The 26978-nt window shown below is 41.3% G+C and overlaps 1 protein-coding gene across 12 annotated transcripts in view; it reads left to right on the top strand.

The window, feature by feature from the left end:
* adgrb1a (adhesion G protein-coupled receptor B1a) overlaps nt 1-26978 on the top strand; it is a 224402-nt gene that overhangs the window by 136639 nt on the left and 60785 nt on the right. For all 12 annotated transcript variants that reach the window (XM_074684037.1, XM_074684032.1, XM_074684031.1 and 9 more), the window contains 3 exons: nt 5309-5384; nt 11486-11588; nt 11672-11715. In XM_074684037.1, the coding sequence (XP_074540138.1) occupies nt 5309-5384; nt 11486-11588; nt 11672-11715 (223 nt within the window). The remainder of the gene's footprint in view (nt 1-5308; nt 5385-11485; nt 11589-11671; nt 11716-26978) is intronic.

Below are 26978 nucleotides of genomic sequence, written 5' to 3'. Positions count from 1 at the left end.
TTTTTGTTTCTTTCCCAGGAACACCTTGGAAAAAGAAATTATATAGAAAACAAAAACCTTTTCATTACAAATATGTTGCAGCAAAACACTTCACTGGTAGTTTTTGACCCAGGTGTGTGCTGAGAGTTAGAGGGACGGTGTATTATTATAACCATTTCAGCTCAGCCGTAAGACCTTCATCTGTAGTCCCTGAAAGATCATAGGACTACAATAAACATAACAGATAAAGATAGACAGGAGGCAAGATACACCGTGATGATAGTGATGACGATGATGATGATGATGATGATGATGATGATGATGATGATGATGATGATGATGATGATGATGCCGAACTGTAGGGATTGTGAGGCCAGAGACGTCTCAACATTTCCAACCTGGGACTCTTAAAGTATGAGTAACCTGCTTTGTTCAGACTGTTCACACTGATTTTTACTGCAATGTCTGAACCTGCAGATAGGAATGGAATTAAAACTTCAGCTTCTCAAAGGTCATTGGGTGATGCTGAGTTCCCCCATAAAAACAAATAGCCTTTAGATAATGGCCTGAATGGCCTACATTACTGAATGTTGTTGTGTGATAGGGGGTGGCTTGCTGCTGGGCTTGGCTTAACGTCCTGTTTGAAAACTTAAAATACGAGCTGTGGATATAATGAAAGCTGAGTCTGATCTGGAGCTGTCTCTGCAGGCAGGTGATGGGTACACAGTCTCCAGCAGCAGAGGGGTTATTTGTCAGTCTGGATGGTTTCAGCCATTAAAGACAGCCCTGTACCGCTCGCATGCTAATGAGGCCGTCACTTCTAATCAGGAGTCAACAGGAGCCAATCAGGAGCAATTAGAGACAATTTGCTCCCCAGCTGGGAGAAGCGTCTCCGTGGTGGAAATGTCACCGCAGCAGCCGGCCCTCTTAGCGCACACGGCTTGGACCTGCTCACAGGGATTTAAATGGCTCTCTGATGCCTTGTTTACACTGATTGATCGGCTCCTTCCCGCGTCTTTAAACATGTTTCTGAAATAAGCCTTTTTTTATTAAAAACCAAAAAAACAACAACAAACAAATGGCAGGCACTGCAGGCGGCAGAAGACAGAGAGGAACGTGTCTGATGCTTCTGAACATTAAATCAAACTGTGTTAGCGGGCTGCTGGCGTTCTCTGCAGTGTGTGAACAGTCAACAGAGCAACAGCCACCTTCAATAAAACTCATCAAAGACCAGGAATGAAGCAACCCAGACCAACCCCGCATTTAAATTTATGTCCACAAATGTAACATTCAGCAAATCATTGGAGCTCAGATCATAAAACTAAAGCGACAAACGTGGTTTGCATCCGTCAGAGGGCAAAGTGAGCTGAGGAAATGAGGGGCTTGTTCAAAAAAAAAAAAAAAGGTACTGACAGTCTAACACCGTCTGGCAGCTTGTTCCAGGTCAGGGCAGCAGAATAACAAACTCTGCTGCTGCATGCTTTGTTCTGAACATAGACTGTCAAAAAAATGGATGTCATCTCGCTCGGCTCCAAGTGAGGTCACCAAAAGAAAAAAAAATGCTCCCCCTGGTGGCTGGCTGCAGTATAGGTCAAAAACTCTGTCTCTCCAGTCATTCCAGATGGAGTGTGGTCAAACTTCAAAAAATAAACACACCTGGAAGAAATGTTTCTCTATGCTGTGGTGATATGATGATAATATGAGGCTGCACTGTATTCAGGTCCTCTTTTTTCTGAATAGATTTTTTTTCATTAGTTACAAGAGGTTAAAAATGGGGTTTAACGATGATTGACAGCTGCTGTTCTTGTGTAGTAGATTCTCTAGACTCTGGCTGCACAGTGATGGCGCCTGTGACAGGTGTGTTCGTCCGGTGGTAAAAGGCAGAGCCAAGCCACGTCGTTTGTTTTAGAAAATAATTTTGTCCACACGCAGCGGGGAAATCTGCCAATAAGTGCGGCTCAAAGCATGCTTAACCCATCAGTCAGTGCTTTTCAGAGGTGCAAGCTGTGCAGACCAATCAGAATGACCCCTGTCTTTCAGCTGTAATTAGTGAGAACCAAAAATGATGTTTCCCTGTGTACAAACAAAACCATGAAATCAGAGAAAATCTTCACTTGGGCTGGTGTTTTCAGAAAACATAGATTCTAGTGACATCAAACTGTGGTTTTGTGTGGCTGTCAGGATATAACATATGAAATATGTGGTTTCTGACATACCCGGCTATGTGCAGCATGGTCTTATGGCTGAAATACGTCAGATCTGCCTCTGCTCCTTCACAGCACCGGATCAGATAGGTTTCTATTCAAGTCTATTTGCCAACTTACACAACGCCGTACATGAATATGATCCAGAGGAGTTAGCTCCTCCTTCTCTGGACCTGAGATGGTTTAAGACAGACTGAAGTGAGGCAAAACTGTGCTTTGACTCCTTTTGGAAATCATGGACACTGCTTCCTCAACACTGAGGACCATGCTGTTTGTTATCAGCACAGTTTAAAACCCAGACCTCCTGCTGTGCTGCAAACATTTTAATTGAAATGTCTTATGTCCCCTAAAATTATCTTGCAAAACTGAATATAAGTCCAGAAAATGTCTTGTCTAAGATGTTTAAAGAGCTAAATGATGCCTGCTCAAAACATTTCAGCCAACAGGGTGAGGAAGATTTACTTGTTCTTTTTTTTTCCTGATAACATTAGTTCTTAGTTCAAGAAACTTGAGAAACATTCTCAACATTTTCTGCCATCCAGACTGTGACTGAAGAAAGAGCTGGTATATTTAATCAACATGATGACAGACCACACCTTGAATGGACTACAAATAGGAATGAGTACCACATTAGGTACTTTTATAGGTACCGACCAAATTATGTTGTTATTGAGACAACTATTATTATTATTATTATTATTATTATTATTATTATTATTATTATTATTATTATTATTATTATTATTATTATTATTATTATTAACAAATTGATATTTAATACCATATTAACACAAAAAAGTACTAAAAACTGGAACCACTGAGTAGCAATATCAATTACCAGGTAGCTGGTATCGGTACTGTATTGTTTTAAATGTAAAAGGTACCAATCCCTAACTACAGAGCAAGGCTCTGTGGGGGAGGAGTCCAGGTCCAGGTGCTGAAAACATCTGGTGCCTGGTGAAACTGAAACTCTGACTAAAGACTCCAGATCTATGAGTAGCTGAAAACATGTCTCAGGCATCAATGAGATCTTATTGAACTTTGTAAACTGTTGAGTTCTGGGTTCACAGACGTTTGCAGAGTGTTGTTGAGAGAAGAGGTGGTGCCAGGTTAAACATTTCAACATTTATTTTTGCACTAAGTCTCATAAATAAGAGGGTTTACTGAGGCCAGCAGGTCATTTTCTTCACTTTTAGTTTGATGTTGGACTTTTCTTGTTGCTTTAGGCCTCCATATAACAGCATCCCAAACACAGCAGAACTTTCAGAGCCTGATCAAAATGCTATCCGACAGAGAGGAGTTAAATTTGTATGATGTTTACTCCCTGCCTGGCATGTGTGCCACAGTTTGGAGGTAATGGAGTGTATTAGGTAAGAACAAGTGCACTCTCGGGTTTTCTGGTCCACTTCCTCCCGACACTGACTGGTGTTGAAGTGCTGAAGTACGGCAGGCCCTCCCTGCAAAGTGAGAAGTTTGGAGCAGGAATTAGATCGAGCCAGATGACGTCTGGAAGAGTTTTTGTTTATCTGGTGAAACCCAGTTTGGCCTGAGAGGCCTAGAAGAGAGGTCACGTGGGTTCTTCTTGTTTGCTGCTCACACATGCAGAGTGACGCTCCATACGTTTATCGCAGCATAAACGAGCAGGGACAGATACTCAGCTCTGAACTTTTCCTGCACACAGACACATGACTTATTGAATCACTGGGTAGAGTCCCTCCAGGCTCACTCTGGTTGGGCACAGACAATCTGGCTGAGCATATTGGATAGGCCAGCCAAAGAGTGGATGAGCAGGGCACACAATACTTCCCCCTCGCACACACACACACACACACACACACACACACACACACACACACACACACACACACACACACACACACACACACATACACACACACACACACACACACACACACACACACACACACACACACACACACACACATGCACACCCATCCTGCATGGTTCTCCCCTGATGCCCATGGGAGCTCAGCTGTTGCCTGGGAGCCACAGCCTCTGCCTGGCTCGGCTCAGCGTGCTCTCGGGCTGCCATGCAGTGAGCTGGAGCAGAAGAGCTGGATGTCTTCACATGGCCCAGATGGAGCTGTGTGTGTTTTTCATCTCTGACACTGCAGCCGGAAAGAGAAGGCCTCCCCTCGCCCCAGGCCTATCTGTGCCTTCATGTAGTCCAGCAGTCAAGTTTTGACAAATGTCTTCCAATGCTGGCTCCACTCTGTTATCCCCTAAACGTAGCAGAGGGGCTCACACACAGAGCGCAGCAGACACACACAGACATACACAGATCCATACCAGCCTCTGTGTGCTGGAGGTCTGAAGAATCCCTGAACCAAGCCCTTATTTGCAAACCTATAACCCTCCCTGGAGTTTAATCATGGACGCAGTGTAGAGAATGGATAAAGGTGACAGATTATGAAACTGAATGGAAAAATATATTCAAGTGAAATGATGTTTTGTAAGCACTCATAATCAAACCAACAAGGAGTGAAACTGTAGCTGATGAAATAAGTTCTTTACGAGCGCCTGATAGGCTAATCACTCCTGCTTCTCGTTTTACTGTAAGGAGGCACTGGAAGCCTCTTGGACTGGACAGACCGCTTACATAAGGATGCAATGAGACTGTGATCAGGACTAGGTGTGATGGTCCACTACTGAAGCATCTTTCAGTCCTAATCTGCCTCTATTTGTTTGTTTTCCTCTCAGGGTCAGGACGGGGTCAGGCTTGGCTGCTACCATTTGCCCCTGTGGAGATTACAGGAAATTAACAGTGTCAGATGTGTGTGTTTTTGAGAGAGAGAGAAAGAGAGAGTAGAGTAGTACACTGAGTTTATGGATGACTAGTTATGTTGGCCACTCCGAGTGTGAAGCGCTTCTTGGGGCTGGTGGAGTGACCTGTATTCTCCTTCAGTGCAGACCAGAGAGCCAACCATTCAGTGTCTCTCCACCTAACACTCCTCCAGTCAAATCTGACTCTGACCTCTCTCCTGTGTGTGTGTGTGTGTGTGTGTGTGTGTGTGTGTGTGTGTGTGTGTGTGTGTGTGTGTGTGTGTGTGTGTGTGTGTGTGTGTGTGTGTGTGTGTGTGTGTGTGTCTCCCTGTGTTTCACAGATACAGATGAGTCCTCCACGTTTGTGACTGGCATCGTCCTCTATAGAAACCTGGGCAGCATTCTGAACCTGCAGAGGTAAGACCACTCACTGCTCACCAGTGTTGCTACAGTTACTTTGAAAAAGTAATCTGATTACTAGTTACTGATTACTCCTTTAATAAGTAACTTAGTTACTTTACTGACTACTTGATTTTAAAAGTAACTAAGTTAGATTACAAGTTACTTTGTTAGTTACTTTCAGCAGCTGCTGGCAACACCTGCAGCTGCATAATTTGGCAAAAACTGTACAATGCAATTAAAATGAATTATAGTATGAGCCCACTTTTTGTTTTCAAGTAACATGCAGACATTGGTAGCTGTAAAACGTGTACTTTACAATTAAAAACAAAAATATTCATTTTACACATTTTGAATTTCAAAATACAACTAAGCTTTTATAGTACCTTTTTTGGTGCACTGCACAATTTTTTATTTAAATTATTTTCTTTTTCTTTTTTTTTTTTTTGGTCTAGTTTGGTTTTTATCAGTTTCATTTTCTTAAAGCTGTAGTCTATTGAACCTGTATTTGTAATACAACAAGCAAAAATAAATGTTGCTGCAGTGTGGGCTCACATAATCCTCAGTACCCTACTCGGGGCACCCTAGTGTAAAAAGTCTGGGCACGCCCCTGCTTGCCACCTGGTGCCCTGTTGTAGCCTACGTTATGTTGCTCTGCTCCTTAGTGGATGGATTTGTGCCAAACAGGGGGGTTCAGCTCTTGGAATAGAGGGAGTTACAATGAAAGACAGGACTCACCTTTCCCCAGGTAAAAATCAAACAACTTCTCAAGAGTTTATGGCCGCAGTTTGCTGATCTCTCTCTGATTGATTCCTAAATGTTTGAGTCAAATATCTTAAGCAAACTGCCAGTGCAGAGTGAACAACGAACCATAATATTATCATCTTTAGCTGACACAAACTCCAAACAGTGACTGTGTTTCCAGCTAGAAAACCAACATCTCTCCTCTCCTCCTCTGTTTACCTTTGTGTCGCTGGCTGCTATTACTTGTGAGTTGTCCTCATGCTGGAAACGTGATGAACACGTGACTCCCGTCAATCCCCGAGACACAAGAAAAAAGCATTTAGATTTTTTTACATGAAAAAAGAAAAGAAAAGTAACGCACAGTGAGTTGAATAAGTAACTTTAATCTGATTACTGGTTTGGTAATAGTAACGCGTTAGATTACTCGTCACTGAAAAAGGTGGTGAAATCAGAGTGACACATTACTTAGTAGCGTGTTACCAGCATCACTGCTGCTCACTGTTGAAAACTCTGCATAAAAACCAGACACAGAGCTGCATTCAGTCCAAATCAATGTCTTGAATTAAGTAATATTCACATGGGGTGAGTATTACATGGGAACATTTGGTAGTTAGGTTTTCTGATGTTTCTGACCGAAAACACTGCTCAGACCCACCGTGCTTCAGGGGCAGCACCTCACTCAGCAGCCCACAGCCAGCTGTACAGCCACATCCAGCTTCAGTCAAACACTATGAGCAGAAAACTTGAAGACATGCAAAATGAATGTAAAAATCTTAAAGATTAAAAGCTGCAATGCAAAAGATCATTCTTATCAAGTCCTACTCTTGATAGGCTTTTATCAATGATGTGATCATGAGCTCTGAGACAGCATGTCTCTGCCAACCTGCTGCACACAGAGAGACTCAGTTATATTTCAGGCTCCACGTTTTGGCTCAGACTAATGACTGTGTCAGATCCCATGAGTGACATCAAACCAGTGATGAGCATTTTTTTTCAATGTTATATTTACGTCAATAAATGAGACTAATTATAGCCTATCTGTGATGACACAGGGTTATGGAGTGAGTCTTCTTTCATCTTATGTCTGTCCAAAGTAAAGTAAAAAAAAAAGTTTAGAATACCCAACACTGACTGAATCATTATGGGCAGAAAATGACCAGAAAGCTGCAGTGACTGTCTTAAAAAAAAATGACCATCTGAAGTTATAGAGATGCAGATTTGGAGCAAATAAGCATTATCAGAAGAACTTTGTGTGTCTGAAACATGCTCAATGATTTGCCCTTTACAAAATACAGACATGGTTGATTCACACGGGAATAAAAAGGCAGACATTCTCCACAGTTATTACAAATGATCAGAGGTCCCCAGGTGAAACTAATCCCTAATCCCACTAAGTGCAAATACGGCTTTAGTTTACAAGAACAGAGATCAGTGTTTTTACCACGTCAGCTCATAGGAGTGAAGCTACAGGGGCCCTATGAGGGATCAGGACTGTCAGAGTTCATGTGTCTTGTTCGACCATTTTGGAAACTTTGCGAAAGTCTGCAAAAACTGTTCCATTATATGATAAAAAGATTCTAATCAAACCTCCTGTGATTAGTTTTTGACTGGTTCTGGGAGGACAATGGTGTCTCTGTAAAATATTTACACAGTCAGCTGGAACTACAAGACCAAGTCCTGTATTTATCAGAGAGGAAAACCAGATTTTAGGAAAACCTAGTTTTTGGTTTGGTTTAGTTTAGTTTAGTTTAGTTTAGTTTAGTTTAGTTTAGTTTAGTTTAGTTTAGTTTAGTATAGTTTAGTTTAGTTTAGTTTAGTTGGTTTATGTTAGTTTATTTATGTCGGTGGCGCATTTGGAGAGTGCGCATGGTCTGTGATCAGAAGGTTGCAGGTTCAAGCACAGCTCTGGGCGACACATGGCGATGTGTCCTTGGGCAAAACACTTAACCCCTAGTTCCTCCCACTGCTGCGTCAGTGGTGTGTGAATGGGTATGAAGGGGAGCGTCTGTGTTAGACATACTGATGGATAGCTACCATAGTAAAAATTGGATCCATCAATGAGTGAATGTGCGTGCGAATGGGTGTGGATGGGTAAGTGTGACCTGTGGTGTAAAGCAGCTTTGAGTGGTCCATGACTAGAAAAATGCTATACAAGCTCAAGTCCATTTACCATTCATCAGAAACGTCAACATACAGTAACCTCATTAAGTGCCAAGAGATAAACTGGCAAATTTACTTAATAATAATAATAATAATAATAATAATAATAATAATAATAATAATAATAATAATAATAATAATAATAATAACACAAACATATAGTTTTCAGATTTTGACATTAAAACATTCTCTGGCTCTTTTACTGTACAGAGCATTTTGGTCAGTTCACATCCAGGGATTTCTCACCAGAGACAGCAGATCGTCTGCTGCCTCGTGTCCACCAAGCCGTTTAGTTTAGTTTGTCTCAGTGCAGCATGCATTTGATGGTGTTTCCTATGACTAAAACTCAGACAGGTTCCCAAATTACCAACTTGCACCGTCCCACTTTTTGGTACCCTTCTGTTGGGGTGCCAGATATACCTATCCAACCCTAGAAGGCGGAGCTAGGAACACTGCAGTCTGTTGATTGGTCAAATGAATTGTTACTTCCAGTGTGACAGCGATAGTAAAGAAACAAAGCTTGATTGTTCTTTGTAACAACGCGCCTCCTCCTAATGACAAGGAAGATGAATTGCTGGATGTCTTTCATTGCTGCTCTTTTACTGTGTCGTGTTTTTCTTTTATGTTGGATTTATTAGCTGGGATCACTGCATTGTGCAGGAATGCCTATTTCGTAGCGGACACAGGTATCAGCATCCAGCTTACACGCCGCCTACCAAGAGGGCCATGGTTGGCTTGTGGTAACACAAACAGGATCAGACTTTACCAAAGACTGCTTGGTGGAAACAGAGCTCATAGATTCACTTCTCTGAGTCCTTTTTTTTTTTTTTAACATTACATTTTTTTACATTCTTGCCCTCCAGGGGATGTTTCATAAATTTGTGCTGTCACAGGAAAAGCATGATTAGCTGGTTCAACAGCAGCTTGAAAGGTGTCGAATGTCAATGTTTATCTAAACATATAACCAGGTGTGACTCCAGATAATACCAACTGTAGATGTAGATGATGATGATGTAGATCAGCTGTGAAGCTCTAAAATGAAAGTGATTCTTTATTTTTTCCGACATGCAGGCACAATATGTCATTGCAACAGCGCAGTTTTAGTCAGCTAAGATTTTTCTGAGTCCAGCAGAGTCTTTGTAAGTTTGCTCAAAGGACGCATTCAGTGACTACACCTGAGGGAGAGTCTGAAAAATGTAAGAACTCCAGAAACAACTCTCCTCGTGGTTAAAGTACTTAGGCATAAAGATCAAACAGCAGAGCCATAATGGTTATGCAATGTTGGAATGATTCAAACGTGCATGAATAAAGCCGCCACGCATTGAAAGCGTTTTGCTGCCAAGGCTTTTTACATCATGTGTGCTGCAGAGGATGTTTCCGTTAAATAGAAATGAGGATTTGCAGCAGCAGCAGTGGGTGGCCTCATGTATGTCTGTTATCTCTGTGAGTAAAAGGATTCCTTTGAGGAAGTTGCTGCTGCTGCTCTTATGATGATTAACATACATTTTAACACAGCTGTGTTGAAGCGTGGAGCTGTGTTCAAACATGGAGCAGTGTTAAAACGTTGAGCTGTGTGTAGTGATGAGTGTGTGTGAGCATGCCTGTGTGTGGAGCAGCCTGTTGTCTGTGGCTGTTTGGAGCATTAAAGACTACATTATGGTAATATGCTAAAAGCACGGAATGAACCGGAACAATACGGAGAGAGGGAAATGAAGCAGACGCTTGCTCTTTCAGTCCTCCCACATGTTTGTTCTGAATCTTTGGATTACTGCTGCTCTCCATATTTCTCAGCTTTTCACTCTTCCTCTCTTTTCTTCTCTCATTCTCTGCATTTGATTCCTGCCCTCAAGGAAGAAAGCAGGAGATGAGTTTGAGGCAAGAGACTGGATGACAAAAACATTTAAGTTGACTGATTGTGTTTTGGAGTGGTGAGAGGGTGATTGTGCAGAGAGGATGCACTGATGGTGTGAGGACCGCAGAAGGAGCGCGGGCTGTTGAACATGTTCGGCCGAGTGGAAGGTTTTTGTCGTCAGTGCCTCCAGTCACAATTCACTTTTTCTTTTTTCTTTTTTTTTTCCCAATTGTCTCATTCCACATGATTGATAGTATGTATGAGAGGCAAAAATGCAATGAATACCAAACAGGAAGGACACATTTTAAACTGAATACAACAAAACACCTTAAGTCACATGTGTCAAGCTCAAAGCCCACTGGCCAAATGTGGCCTGCCATGCCATTTTTGTGGCCCACAAGAACTTAAAGGTTTGATTGTCTTATAATAGATAAGTCAAAAGGGTGCACCTACCGATAATGTTATCCACAAAGTGACAGCATCCTGCCACTAGATCAGTGTTTTCAAATCAGTGCCAAGGAAGAGGAAAGTTAATGCAGATGGAGGCTGTTTGAAGATGGGAGGGCTAATAATTACTTGTGCCTTGTGGAGAAAAAATAGTATGTCATTTGTGGTATGAGGCTGTGGCAGGTGTCAGAAAGTACAATCTACGCCAGCTAGGCCTGGGTCGATGACAAATTTTGTTAGACAATATATTGTCCCACTGTCAATGATGATAAATGATATTATTGACCATCTTATTTTGAGACCAAATTAACCACTAATATAATTATAATATTTCACGATAATGCAATACACCCTTTCAAATTCAATACAATTTTATTTCTCATGAATATTTTTCTACAATTGTGGTTAGAGTATCAATAACTTTCAAATATCTTATGATAACAATAATAATAATAATAATAATAATAATAATAATAATAATAATAATAATAATAATAATAATAATAATTCAATTGGGCTCCCAGTCAAAAACTGCACTTGAATAAAAACTGAGTTAAAGTGAAGCATTTCATTTTGTGATGTAGCAAACTCACACAGAAAGTGTGAGACTGTTCAGAGTTTATGGAGACGTTTCTCCTCTTATCATGAGGCTTCATCAGCTTTATCACAAACCATTAACAGTCCATTTGTCTCCGTTTGAAGTGTTTTGAATACATTTTCTGTGAGAGCACCATTTTGCGCTGCTCTGTTGGTGTTTCCTTTGTGGATCAAACTCCTCAGTGAGTGTTGACTGTGGGGACGAAGGCGCTGCATCTACAGGTGCAGGTTCTCCCCCTGCAGGGAAAACTGGGTCGGGTGGTTGTGTTTGAGGTGGACATGTAAGTTCTACATCTATGATCTTTCTTTCCTCCCCCAGAAACAGCACAGTACTCAACTCCAAGGTGTTGTCAGTGACCATCAAGCCCACCCCCGCCTCCCTCTCCTCTTCTGTCTTCGTGGAGTTCTCTCACCTGTACAACGTGAGTGGATGTTGGAGTTAAACCATGAACTGATTTTTTTGTCCTTGTGTTAATCATGTTTCTCATCACTTTCTCATGTATAGGGTACCACCAACCAGACCTGTATATCCTGGGATGAGAGTGACAGGTAAGATGCTTCTCTAAGGTCAGCTGTTACCCCTCCATGTGCACAGCTCCTGACACTGGTTCTTCAGATGGAAATGCTTTCAGCCTTTTTGCAATTACTTGTGCTGATTTCATGAAATGATGGGTGCCTTCTGCAAAACCTGAGGATGATATTTGATGTGGTCAAAGCTGAAAACTTTCAACCTGAGCTCAGGATTTTTTTTTTTTTTAGTCAAAGCAAGTCCAGTGTCCTGTATTTCTTTCATTATAGAGTATAATAATCAAAGAGTATAATGACTAAAGTCATGTGACACTGGATCTCCTGTGGTCTGTATGTGGGGCTTAATGTTCTGAGGTGTGCTGGAGAGCCATCAGAGGGTTGAATGTTATAATCACAAGAGTTAATTAAGATATAAATTGTTCTTTAAGGGGGAAGCTTCTGTTTTCTACCTCATGTGAGGATGATGTCTTCAGGTTGTTAGTATGAGGTTTGAAAGGCGATGTCTGGATCTGATCATGGAGGCTGTTCATCCTCCTGATGTAATGTAAAAAGATGAAACATTTTTGAAAGCTCTGTATATCTGTTTCACCCAAGAGAACAAACAGCTTTTTCATCCGCTCAAATAACTCACGAGATGTTAAACATTTGGTTGTACATTTCGTGCATTACAAACAGAACAAATTGAGCCTCACAGTAGTTTTTGCTTGCACTGTTGCTGTCAGTTTGTTCAGACTATAGACTCAAACAAACACAATAGGACCTGTAGCTGAGGGGTAGTGATTTTCAAGGATCAAAACTCCATTTCCCATGAGCACCATCATCCACAGTTGTTAGAAGGTGATTCTTGCCAAGGCGTGATTTTGTTTTGGAGAGCAGATCTTCTTGTAACTCCATTTTTATTTGTTCAAAACAACTTTTCCCTGGATGCAAAGCAACAAGGTCATGCGTTTGAAAGGTGACAAAAATCTAGACTATCTTTTTAGTGTTTCTCACAGCGCAGTGCTTTGACACATGTCTGTAATGCATAACGTCAGTGAACCCTGGTCAGCTCTGACCTTTTTTTTTTTTTCCTGTTTCCAGTCCAGCTTCAGTTAATGCCATTTCTACAAAAAAAAAAAATCTTTTCTTCACTCTAAACACATCTGTCTTATTTCACTCTCTCAGCTGCTGGGTCATGAAGAGTTTTACCCATGATGGGATGATATTTATATGAGTTGTGGGTTATTATTGTGCAACTCTTACTCTGAGTTAAAATCCATCAACTCAACATACGTCGGTTGACCCAGCACCTGGGTGTTTGTGATTTGAATGTCACATGTCATCATGTCAGACACAGCACCAGGCTCCATGCACCAGGTAGTCGCACATATCAGCACCTTTTACAATTCAGTAGTCTCCAAAAAAAAAACAAAAAGAAAAACTTCCACTAACTGCTTCTTTACATTTTAAGCTTTTGTAACCATGTGTGAGGAGGGAACAGAGTGAATGTGAGACTCTGCTGTACATTGGTCTCGATCCACATATTTAATTACCTATGTCACCATCCCTCCTGTTCTTATGAATAAAATGGATGAGAATACAATGAATTCACCACAAAAGGTGAGCGCTTTTATTTGTATTGAAACCCTAGCTTTACAGTTGGTCAATTGATCATGATTTGATTAGTGGTATCAATGGTATGCACATCAGTGGGGTGCCTGTGACTTAGTGGTAGAGTCATTGACAGGGTTTAAATCCTGTTCCCACAAAGAAGTTGGCCAGTGGGGGATGAGTGTAAAATGTTTGAAACTGATGGTCCCTACCATAACAATCTGTGTGAGTAAAGAGATGGAAGTGTAAAGTCATTTCCTGAACAGAAGAATCATAACTTTGATTGTTTACATAGCATGTAGAACTCAAAACTTGCATTAAATGTGAATTTGTTATCTCAAAATCTTATTGGCTGGTTCAACTAAGATTTGTGGTTGGCCTCAAAACTCAAAAATCTATTGCAGACAGTTGCAATGAAATTTGGAGTTTACACAACTGTTTCCTTTTTACAGTGCATGGGCTGGCTGTTAGAGCTCTATGGCTTCATAGAGAATGTAAAAATGAAGTTAATCGTATTTGTTGTGTGTAACCAACATTTAGATAGATTACTGAACAACTATCTGTCGTTAAAAAAGAAAAAAAAAACAGGATTATAATTAATTTGACCCAGAATTTGGGAAAATGATGTAATTATCTTTTGGGTTTAAATGGGCCCACCCATCCTGCTGGGTCAAATTAACTTCTACTGGGCTGGTGCCACAATGACCCAGTGGTTGGGTTGTAAAACAGCATAAATGAGATTATTTCTGACCCAACAGTTTTTAGTGTGTTCAGAAAAAAAGTACAGATCTCGCATTTCACTTGCTTGTTGCTTAACTCACACTGCCTTCTGCTAAACCCTTCTGGCCGGCATTGTCAGGTCAAAGGGACTTTTGGTCTGTGTGTCCTAAATGGATTCATGTTCTCTGACATGACTACAGACACAGATAAACAGCATTAAGAATTGACTGAATGTGACGCTGATAATCCCATTTAAATCATGGATTATGAACTATGCTTGTGTGATAGAGCTGTGAAACTGTCTGATATCAGTTCACTCCTCCCCACAGACAGACAGTCAAACACTGGCAGCGGAGAAAGCTGTCTTTAATACCTGAGCAGCACACGGACAGACCCAGCATGCTGCTTTTTACCCGCTGAGTGAATGAGAGCAGATCTAGTAGCTTTGGTGCTCGATTAGTTTTCAGGTTCCAGGCAGATCTGTTTTATGTCTGCATCGTCAGTGAGATGTGCTGAGTGTGTTGTGTAGCTCCTGTCTGTAAAAAAAACATACACTTTCACCGCCACAACACTGATGCAGCATGTGGAAAATTAAAAGTGTCGCTCATAGCTTCGCTCTGCCTTCCTGCAAACGCTCTCACATCATGTGTCGGCAGGTTCAGAGTCTGTGAAGACAGAGAGAGAAGCAGCCATGGCAGCGAAGAGAGGAACACAAACAAAATGTAGAGCAGTTCACTTTCACCGCCTCTGTGAACGGATTCATGCTCCGCTCATTTGATTGTCTCACTTAAGCACCCTTTTTGTTTAAGAGGAGGAAACAGTGTGAGCATGTCAGCAAGGAAAAGCAGAGGAAGGCGAAGGGGGGAAACGTTTGGCAGCCTTATTGCTGGGCAGGTCTGGACATTTGCATTTAGATGGATGCATACACTTGTGTTACAGAGGAGCAAAGCGTTCATAGCCTCGGTGAAGGGATCAGAGATGTTTGAGTTGGCACATAAAGGCAGCAGTGAGATGAAGAGTGAAACATGGGGCAGTCCATTTCGAGAAGTCTGAGTACGCTCAGAGGAAGCAGAGAAAGAGGCAACTCCACCAAGCCGCAAAGCAGACTTTAAGATACTCCAACATGAACCTGACGTTGATGTCAGTGGATTCTCTATGAAGCACTCTCACTCTCTCTTTCTCTCTCTCTCTCTCTCACACACACACACACACACACATGTGCACACAAACACACAGGATTTGATATTTAATGTCTCATTTCTATTAAAGTCTGAAGATTATGACCCTGACATGTGTGTATAGTTTATTTCATCTCATTGTAATCCCTCAGTAGCTAACATGGTGTATTATGATAAAATAAAAGTTTCTGAAGGTAGCCCTAAGAATGCATTTTCATTAATTAAAATAAAAGTGTATACAAAAGTAATTTCTTAGATCATTAGATCGTAATTTCTAAAACTGACCGCAGCAGGTCAGTTTTAGAAACTGACCTGCACATAGGCAGCCCACATAGGTCATTTCATTATTATTATTTTTTACATCAGATAAATTATGTTTCTTAAGCCTTTTTTGTTTTTGGATTGACTACTTGGTGGCCTCCTCTAACGCTCTTTTGGAGCCTGCAGGCTGAAAATTTAGGGGACCCCTGGAATATTTGAACTGAAAAACTACCCTTCAGTCAACTGTGTGTTGACTGCTTACATTAACTCTCACTGGTTGCGTGTTCAGTCAGTCACACATCAAAACCTCCAGACAGCTGGAGTCCCAGACCCAGGACTTCCCTGGATTCCCACCCTCCAATGATGATCCTCTCTTCATTCATGTTGGGCTGTAAAACCTCAAACCTGTTGACTCCTGGTCTGGCTCCACTCATTATGTTCATGTGTTGTAGTCGAGATAAATACCATCTGGTTTGGACACACTATGTTTTATTTTGAAAGTCACTAGCTGTTTTTGGTGGTGTCTGTGCACAACTTCCTGTCCCGCTCAGTCTACTTTTTAAAAAACTGATGGGTCACAGCTTTGGGATCCAGCAAGTTCAGGAGGCTTGTGTATCTGCTGGAACACGGATGCAGCCAGACCACAAAAGAGCAGATCCAGTGTGGGTTGGATCTGATCTGGTGCTGTTATGGAGTGGAGCTGGACCAGAGACACATCTTGGTGTATTTTGGCCATCACAGTGTCCACACCTGAACCACCAGGTAACGTCAGACCTCTGCTGCTTTATAGTTAGCTCAGAAGTTTATCCTTTCTCTCATTCAGTCCGTCTCCTCTCTGTGGTCTGTTTTTTTTTTTTTTTTTTACTTATTTTTGTCTCTGAAGCAGGAAAACCTAAACTGTGGCTCAGCATGTTGCAGGTACACAGAAGCAGGTCTGTGCTAGTGTATAAAAACTGGGCCATGAGAGCTAGCTAAAGGTTAGCCAGCAGATCTGCAGTGATGGCAGCCAAGCTCCTGTTTCCCCATGGACAGATGAGACCCCCTCCGACTGGTCCGTCACACAGACCCACTTTAACAAAAACCAAACAGCCTCTTTGAAAATATCAGTGTCCAGGTATTTTGCAGCTCTAAGCTGTGGTGTATGAAGTTGTGAGCTACCATTCAACAGAAGTCTCTGTGTGTCACTGAATGTAAACGACCACAGCCATACTTTCTTCTTTGTATCTAGATTTTATTTTTTCCAGCAAGGTTTAAACACAGATCTGGTTTTACTGGGGGCACTTTGCTGTCTTTGCTATTGTTTTAGCAAGAATGATACACACAGGACATGACACAGATAATTCTAGATACCTGAGTGAATGCCTGATTGGACAGTGATGATATTTGTCTTCCTCAAGCAGTCAAAATCTCTTGGAGCCATGAGTCAAGTCAGATTTTTCTTTTGTTGGATCCGGTCCTGTCAGACGGCGCTTGGGGCTGAGATGTATCATCATTCTTCCAGCTCTGTTTACTTTGTCACATCTTTTTATTGCTGTCACTTTCTCCTGACTGGTTAGCTCCTTCAGAGCTCCTCAGCCATGACAGCCTGTTGTCTCTGTGACGAGCAGATACCAGTCCACATTTCATTTACGGAGCTGCAGGATACCCATGCAGGGTTTCAGTGCAGGGGTTGATTACATTTCTTCCTTTTTGTTACATGAATTTATATCTGAAACAGTATCAGCTCCGTTAACGCTTTTCAGTGTAACAAGTGTGAACACACACAGTATCACTGAATACTATATACAGAACAGAGCTTGCTTTGTCTACCTCTGCTTTTATAATAATGAGAGACATCCCTTCCTTTGCTGATGGACTCTTGTTGTGAAACTACCTGCAGGAAGTGGTGGTTTCTTTTTATAGATTCATACAGCAGTGTTAGAAAGAGCAGGGAACTGTTGAGTTGGTGCTGTGAATGTGTACATTAATGTAGACAGTGGTGGGCTATGCTATGTATACATGGAACAACTCAGCGCTACCTCGCTCCGCTGTTATGTGCAATATGTCACTTTTGATAATATAATTATTATATCCACCGCAAATGTGCAGTACCCTGTCGGGGAAAACGTGTTTCTGTGTGCAATAATCTGACTGTGAAGTACATATCCCTCCAAGAAGTGCAATACTCTCTATATCCTCCTTCTACTCTGTTTACAGTGTTTTTTGGTGCTATAGTGTTTTTTTTGTTTTTTTGTGTGTGTATCCTTAATTTAAGCTGTTTCATATTATTTATTTAAAGTGTTCATATTCTCTAGTTTAAAACTTTTTGTATTCCCTATTTAAATCTTTTATTCGTATATTTATATCTTGTAGATCTTTTGTCTTTGACTCTGAGAGAGCCCTGCACAAGATTTCCATGAAGTCTGGACTGTCAGTTCATCTGAAATTACATTTTTACATATGACAATTATATTACATTTCTAAAGATTTTTTTTTCTCTAGTCAAAACTGATTGATGATATCAAAAAAAGAATTTCCTCATGTAAAAATGCCATTGTAGATATCCTCAATTTAGATATCTGAATTTAATGTTGTAATTTGGACGACATATTATAGGAACATTGGTCTCAGGGAACACTGGGCTGTGGGAACATTGGCACACTCCCCCTGGTTTACATTTTCTGGCTGGCTGATCCTTTTGTTTCGTTTTGAAGCACTTTGAACGCTCAGGTGTTTGTTAAAGCAGCTCGAGCACTTGAACTCAGGCAGGAATGAAAGAGTTACCTGGATCTGATTCTCTTGATCACCAAGGTCTCTTTGTTTTTGTCTTTGTCTGATTGTTGGACTAGTATGGGACCTTCTCTGTCCTGGTCTCAGGTAACTTGGTCTGTTGTCTGGTGAATGCTTTTCCATTCTGTACCTCTGCATGTTGCCCTGATGTGAACATAGCTTTAATAAAACCTCACCGTGAAACATTAGAACAATTCTCCTGGTTTTCTGATGAGGTTGACCTTCTGTCACCTCTGGGACGTCACGGCCATCATTAGGCACCAGAGACAAAAGAGTAGGACGGAAAATGACAGAAACATAGCAAGGACAAAAATCTAATCTCTCTGTATTTGGTTGCAGCGCTGGTGTTGGGGGGGGGGGTCTGTGCAAAATTAAAATCCAGCTTGGACAGGGGTGATGATTAATGAGTTAATATTTCAGGGAGAAATTGGAGTCTGAGAGAGCGTCCTTGTCATGTTGATAAGAGCTGTGAAGCAGCTCAGCTTTCACTTCCACAATGCTTCAATCTCCTGGAATCAATAACATGAACCTGAGCAGCTTCTCCCTGTCTCAGTCCCTCTCACTCACCCTGACATTATTACTTTGTTCTGTTTACATTGTGTCCTACCTGCTGTATAAATACCTCCATCACTAAATCTGCTCTGACACCGGGCTGCTTGTGCCCTGAAGAATGAGGCAGCAGTCTCTCAGGATGTCTCACAAATCCATCACTCTTACAGAAAGTTGAGTTTGGTCGATTGTCCTGTTGGCCAACTTTCCCATGAGGCTTTGCAAAGGAGGAGTGGTATGAGGGAGTTGAATTCAAATGGCAGTGCCTGTAACTCTTGAATAACTTGTTTTTAATCAAACAAAGTGAAAGTGATTCAAGATGAGAAACTACATGACAACAGGCTGTAAGCAACATTTATTCTTATCAAGACACTCCCCAAAGATCTCAAACCAAAGCGAGCAGAGGCAATTCAGAAAGACTTCACTATGATGAACTGCATTTATATTAGACTTATTGGCAAAGCTACAAGAGCAGAAGTCTATAAACACCGTCACTGATTATATGGTATCATGGTCTCTGATTCCCGTCTGTGATGGTGCCTGCTCAAATCCTGACACCACTCATTGCTTTTTTTGGTACTCATAAACACACACTAATGACACACATATAACATAAATTAATGACACACACACATTAAAACACTCTAATGACACATTTATGGCACCTATCAACTAGGGGTGTAAATCACCAGTTTCGTGACAATACGACACGATAATGATTCTTTGGACAACGATATGATATTTGCCGATATCACAAAGTCTGTCATGATACGATACGATACGATACGATACGATACGATACGATACGATACGATACGATACGATACGATACGATACGATACGATACGATACGATACGATACGATTCAGGGGCCTTCGATCGATTTAAAGCGATATTATGTTCTCACTGAACACAATCAGCAACATTTCACCTGAGGCAAGAAAGAAATACAAAACAATTGTGATAGTTTTATTACTGAAATGTGGAACGATGTGCTGACCTTTGGGTATGATAGTTTGTAGAGGATTATAGCCATCTGTATGATCTAATTATGCTTTAAAATGAAAACTGGTTAAATTCAGGTAAGGTGCTTTTTTGCCCCCACAATTACCTTATGGGTCTTACTGTTAAACTGTAATGTTTGGTTATTATATCAAGTAATGATGCAACACTATAATTAAAAATTACTGATTACATCAACTTTATTATTGACCTCCAACATTTGACCATTTTCTATCAAACCAAAAATGTGAAGCTTTGATTTTAATTAAACCCAAACATTTCTATTGTTCAAAATTAGAACTATCAACTTAACTAACTTAACATTGATAGTTTTTTTTTTACTGTGATGCCTGATAACCACAGTTTGTATGTCAGTGTGATCAGACTTGGTTTCACTGTGTAATAGTCGATGTGGAGGAGGAATGACACTAAGCTCTCGCTGTTTTACTTTTTTACTTTATGAAATTTCATGAACCAATTCGTTACAAAATCAAATTATGAGATAACTCACTGCAGTCGTGTGATGATGCACTATTGTTGTGTGTGCAGCCTGCATCCTCTGCAGTCAGGTCGACTGTATCTTACCCGGATACAGGAGAGCTATTTTATGATTGGCCGATATGTCTGGCTCCCTTTCAGCTCTGTGATGCTAACAGCGTCTTGCTACACGTTCACCTACAGCGCTGTGACTTGGTGGGCGCTAAACAGTCCATTTTACAGCAGGAGAAATATCAGGTGTGGTGTGTCAGAGAGTGAAAAGGTTCAAATGTGTGTCATACGCTGAGTGCGTGAGGCTTGAGAGGAAACTTCAGAAAGACTCGCGGTTGGCTGGAAACGGACATGCGTGTCCGGTCGGGATTTCAGAATAAAGGCGTACATTAAAGATCACGATGTTGATCGATGTTTCGACTTTCCATCAATGTGATTGGATCATTGCTTAACCAATCGATGTATCGATGTATATCGATGGATCATTACACCCCTACTAACAACTGCCAAAGGCTCACATGGATACAAAGCACACAGTCTGACACCACAGAGCCCCTTCATTCACATTCTGCTCTTTAGTTAGAACATTTGGTGAGGAGTTTCTTCCTCTGAATGAATTCTTCTTTTCTGCTCCAGAATCAGACACAAGGACAAAAAAAAATGTGTGAAAAAAAACAAACAAACAACAAAAAAAGATGTGTTAAAAAGATCCTTCTGCTTGTTAACTCCTGACAAACTTTTCTAGCAGAATTCCCAACAGAGAGACGTCATGAAGAGGTGTCAGTATAAAAACAAGACGATATCAGTGGAAAAGTTACCGCAGTTATTTATGTTGACGTAAACATCCAATCTGTCATTGGTCAACAGGAGGCTGCTTTAAAAACAGAAACTACATTTAGATAAGGGATGCGCAAGAACTAGAGACAGGACCTTAAACAGTGGCAGCAGAGTGGGGTAAAAATCTCAAAAGCAGAGGCTGTGATCATGCACGGAGTGAAGATGGTCTCACCTCTCATCATACAGATCACCTCCACTGTCTCTTCGAGTTCCTCCAGTCAGAGCTAAGCTGACGGTCTGTCTCACTCCATCAGCTGCTGGGGCCCAACACCCCGGACTTGAGCTTCTATCAGTTATTGTAATGTGATTACAGCTGAGGAGGTGAGGCTCAGGGGATAGGATGTTTGTCACCCTCTGAGTCAGGGAAAGGCCCCACTGCAGGGAACAGGCTGCTCTCATTGTGCTGCATTTACATTCAGAGCATGCTGATAGGTCCTAACTCACATGGCAGACAGCTCGCCAGCTGTTTTACAGCTCAGGATGGTGATGAATGGGAAATGTTGCTCTGCACCTGACAGGACACCAGAATTTTCATTTCTCAAAGTCTTCCCTCATTAGCCCCACACTTCCCTGATGCTTCCTATCTTTCTAAAGGGACAGCAAAACTCTGTGTTAATGTGTGTGTGTGTGTGTGTGTGTGTGTGTGTGTGTGTGTGTGTGTGTGTGTGTGTGTGTGTGTGTGTGTGTGTGTGTGTGTGTGTGTGTGTGTGTGTGTGTGTGTGTGTGAAAAGAATAAATCAAATTAGTGTTTGGATTTTAAGGAGCAGCATTAACTGGAGCTGTTTTCTTGTTCACTCAACAAGTATAACATCTCTGTCTGATAAAAACACTAAAAAAAGAAAGGGAAAAAAAAAACTTTCTACATCACACAGAGCGCCCAAGGTCTCCCCTGGTCAATGTTGAAGTTCTTACTGACCAATGGATAGACATTTAATCCTTGAATATGGGTGAAGTCTCCAAAATTCTGCATCCTACAATTCCCAAAATGCATCATGACATGTTTCCAGTCTGTAATGCAGGGTTTCTGTAATAAAACTGAGACATCTTTGATGTCATCATCTGACATTTTTCAGAGGGTGCGTCATACCAACCATGGTGATAATTCCAGTATGAAATCCATGCACACCTCATAAAAAGCAGATTATCACTCAGCCTCATGACGCATATGATAAATGTTAAGGGTGATCGAAAAAGCTGGAAATGGTGTTTAACTTCAGATGTTTACTAAACATTGTGAGGTGTCACACATTTTAATTAGTGCTCCTAAATTCTGCTGCAGTCCAGACAGTCAGGGCCTGATGTTTGTCATCCTGACCAGTGAACACCAAGCTTGTGCTTCCTCTGTGCTGTTCTGGCGGCCTGCTTTTCATCCATGTGGCCTGTTCTTGGCAGAGGACGATCTTCCATGCAGGGCTTCTGGAGCAGCACCTAAATTATCCAATTAGAGGACAGGGTGAGACCGTCTGCAGGCCACAGTGTGCCTCACACACTCGCCTGATCCTATCAGCCGTACACAGAAACTGCACCCAGTCCTGATATATTGGATTTCAGTTAGAGGTGATGTGCTAATGTCAACACTGAGTCACCCTTTGCTGCTAATACACAAATACACACACACACACACACACACACACACACACACACACACACACACACACACACACACACACACACACACACACACACACACACACACGCACGCACACACGCACACACGCAGCTAAAGACCATGTAGTCAGGTTAGATTTTCCTTTGAGAACATAAATCTATTTACATAGACGCAAAGTCTCTTCAGTGATTCCACGCTGGCATTCATTCACTCATTCATTTTCTGAACCGCTGATCCTGTTCAGGGTTTGCTGGTGGCTAGAGCCTATCCCAGCTGTCATTGGGCGAGAGGCGGGGTACACCCTGGACTGGTCACCAGTCAATCACAGGGCTGACACAGAGCAAACATTCACGCACACATAATTTAGAGTGACCAATTAACCTGGTGAGCATGTTTTTGGACTGTGGGAGGAAGCTGGAGTACCCAGAGAGAACCCACACATGCACGGGGAGAACACGCAAACTCCACACAGAAAGGCCCACTGGCCAAGCTGTGAATCGAACTGGTGACCGGCCTGTTGGGCTGCAGAGCTAACCATTGCGCCACCATGCAACCCTGCTGGCAGAGAAGGTTTATCAGTTAAAAGAGAGATCTGTGTTTTTCTCTGCTGAAAACAATTTCTGTGATTAATGTTGTTGTGATGGTGGACACTGGAGCCTAACTGTCAGACAGTAATAGGACAGAAGAGCAGAAGAAAGATAAACAGAGCATGAGCTAAAGACGAAAACATGCTAAAAGCTAACACAGGGGCTAAGCTGTTTGTGATAATGTTCATTCTAACCCACAGTCAGCTGTTATTCTGCAGTGACTTTATAGACTTGAGAGTCTAAAAATAAAATGAAGAGTGAGGTTACGTTAGCTCTGCTTGGCAGTGCTAACTTCATTGACAAAGTCTATGACAAAAAATATTTGTTGACGAACCTTTTTCACGGACGAAAGACTTGACTTCACATAAAGTCCGGCTTCATGATGAAGACTGTGAAAAAAATATAACTGACATTTTTGTCAAAAAAATAAAAATAAATGACGAGACAAAAAATGTCTGTGAGGGACAAAGGCCTGGAGTGCCACTGGGTTGAAATGTTTTACAGAAGCTGATAACACTGTGGCCAGGCTGCCTGCACCAGCTTCACTTTTTTTCCTCCTAAACAGGCGCCTGTTATCTTGACAACACGTCCGAGCACATGCGTGTGCAGCAGTGCTTGTCAGAGGGTCATGCGAGGGTCTATGGTATAAACACAAGAATATGGACAGGAAGAAGAGCAAGGGTGGAGCTGAGAAGGCGAGAAATAACAGAAGAAAAGTATCAGACCCCAGCGTCTGATGGCCACATGTGGCAATATGTGACAAACTTGGTAACTTTTTCATCAAGACGAGCTGCAGGATAAAAAAGAAATTCTGAATGGAGAGGATGAAACAGGAAAGGCAAGATGTAAGAAAATGTAACACTGCCAGCAAACCACTGTCCAAGTTTGTTCTTAAAACATAACGTTAAATTATCCAAAAACAGTATTATAACATCCGTCTGGACACGGAAAGGATGACGCAGATTTGTAATACAACACTTTATTAAACTGGTCACTGTCGGCCATGACCACGTCAACTATCAAGTTGGAGAAAAAGAGAAAAAATGAAAAAGCTCACACACACACTCACACACCTCTGCCCCTCCCTGCTGCTGCACTCTCATCCTTTGCCTTTCCTGTTGTCTTCACTGACTTAACACTGTGAGAACAGCAAACATCCACACTAACAGATAGCAGAGCTGTTACAGTCTGATGTGAGGCCTCATACCTGAACAGGTAAACCTCTCTGTCTGTAGCCCTTCAGCAGCAGCAGCAGTTACACAGGAGGAGAACAAAGAGCAGTTTGCAGAACTTTACACAATTTTCAGGACATTTTCACAACAGTCAGCTTGTTTACATTGTATCTGACTAAAATTGTTTAATATTTGGTCGACCAAAACAAGACTAAAACTAAAAGACTTAAGACTAAACTGAGACTAAAACTCTTGGTCCACTAAAACTATACAAAGACTAAAAGGTTTCCGATGACTAAAATATGACGTGAACTAAATAATGTGCGATTTAAAAGACTAAGACTTAACCAGATTTTGATGTCAATATAAACACTGCTGCTTGATGAGGTTGGAGTTGGTAGATTAGATTAGATTAGATTACATTACATTACATTAGATTAGACTTATTGTCCCCAGGGGGAAATTCATTTTCACAGCACTGCACAATTTCAACAACAACAACAAAGACAGCAACAAGTTACAGCATAGATGAGCTCTAATAGGACATAACTAGAATTGTCTAATGTGACATGTTACAGACATGTCTTAGAGCACCAGGCTGTGAGGAACACTGGTCCACTCATCGAGACAGTCAGCACATCTACTGGACACGAAACTACAAACTGAGTAGCAAGGTTTGATTGTTGTCACCTTTCAAACTATAGCTCTACCTAACTACACATAACTATATTAACTTGTCGCTTTGCATCCTGGGAAAAAAGTTGTGTTGAACAAAGAAAAGTAGAGTTAAAAAACAAGATATGCTCCCTGTTTATTTGCTTGACATGCCTTGGTAAGTGTCACATCTTTATGACACTAGATGATGATGATTATGGGATCTTTATCTTCTTCTTTAATCTTTATCCAGGAAAAAACACGACCGATTTTGCCCACAGGTGTCGCTGTGATCAACTCCAAACACAGACATCAAAGCACCACCAGCCTTCAAATTTGAGAAGCCATCAAGTAAATGTCTATAAAATCATCTTTAACTCAATGCTTTGTGACAATTTTTGCCCCTTTTCAACCAAACTGGTGCTTGTGCTAGAACCAGGCCAGTGCAAAGCACAGACTAAGTCAGGGGCTTGGGGCCGGGCTACTGTCACCAGCAATCAGTGGTGAAAAACAGTCACTCTCAAAAAGGAAAGCTGCAGAGTGAGTTATCTGTTGTTTCGTTGGAGTTTCCTAATTCAAAACTTAAACTGGAGGCAAAATTAAAGCAGTAATACATTGTCTCTCTCATAGATCAGGTCTATACCTTGTTTTTTATTTAACAGGCTGAAGAGCTTTATGTTACTTATCCTATTCACCTGAGCCTCACCTGAGCTTCCCCCCCCCCCCCCCCCCCCCCCCCCTCAAACTTGCAGTGACGTATCAACGTTTTAAAGTGATGCAACAAAGTGGCTCTGTGCTGATGGAAAACCAAACCGGTTCTTTGGAAGAACATGATTGGAAAAAACTAAGCACTTGCACTAAAGGAGCACAGGTGAAAAGGGGGTATGTTGTGTCAGAATATTGTCAAATCCTCAGGATATTTTTATATTGGCTCCAAATTTCCTCTCATAAACTGAACACAGCTTTTTGCTCAGGAATTTGATGTTAAACATAAAAGTTGTGCACACATTAAACACTGTATTTGCAGGTTAATCATACAGACTGTAATGTGTTGAGGAGGATACATCACCACCACAGTGATGATGTGCTATTTTGATATGATACAGCCTGACGCTCTCAAGCCACTGCGGTCATTCTCTCAAGTCATCATAAAGTTGAACTTGTGTTCTACTTCATCCTTGGTTTGAGCAATGTATGTGAATTCTGAGCATCTAACCATAAAGGCAGCGTGATGATTGACAGTTCAAGTGTCTGTCATTGTCAGAGCTTGACAAATTAATTCAGACTCCAACTTAAAGTCAGAACCAGTGAGCTGCTCTATCAAGTCCATGCAAATTCATTTCACTCAAGCGGATGTGAATGTGTTTGCGGATAATTTAAGTCTGACGCCTGTTGACACCTGTTATGAATTCATAACACTCTGCCCCTTTTACATTAATGTGACTTATTTGCTTAGTTTCTGCATGCACTGAAGCAGAGTAATGTAAGACCGGTTTGTGTCAGGAGCTCAGTATTTCTATTTAATCACAAAATGAGGCAAATTACCAAATCCTGCTGCAGTACTCTGTACAACTGCTTTCATTTATTCAGCAACAAAAGATTTACCAAGCGTAAAACCTGTACACCTGCTGCTGACCTGTTGCTGACCAGATAAAGTCACACATACACACACACACACACACACTGCTTTTATTTTTACACTTTGAGAAATACAAACATTGCAGGTTTTTCATTTAAAACATACGCCCATTATTTTTAATCTTTGGAGTCTATGTTGTTTAAGGTCAAAATACAACCCTGCCGAATTTGCTCTTCTAGCTGCAGTTATCCAACTTTTAAAAAGTATTTTGAACATTTCATTCCTATT

This window comes from Halichoeres trimaculatus, unplaced genomic scaffold (genome assembly GCF_033239565.1).
Source record: "Halichoeres trimaculatus isolate MK-OKI-2021-1 unplaced genomic scaffold, fHalTri1.1 fHalTri1_scaffold_12, whole genome shotgun sequence".
Lineage (NCBI taxonomy): Eukaryota > Metazoa > Chordata > Actinopteri > Labriformes > Labridae > Halichoeres > Halichoeres trimaculatus.
Note: the sequence above shows the minus strand (reverse complement) of the source record. Positions and strands in the feature narration are given on the sequence as shown.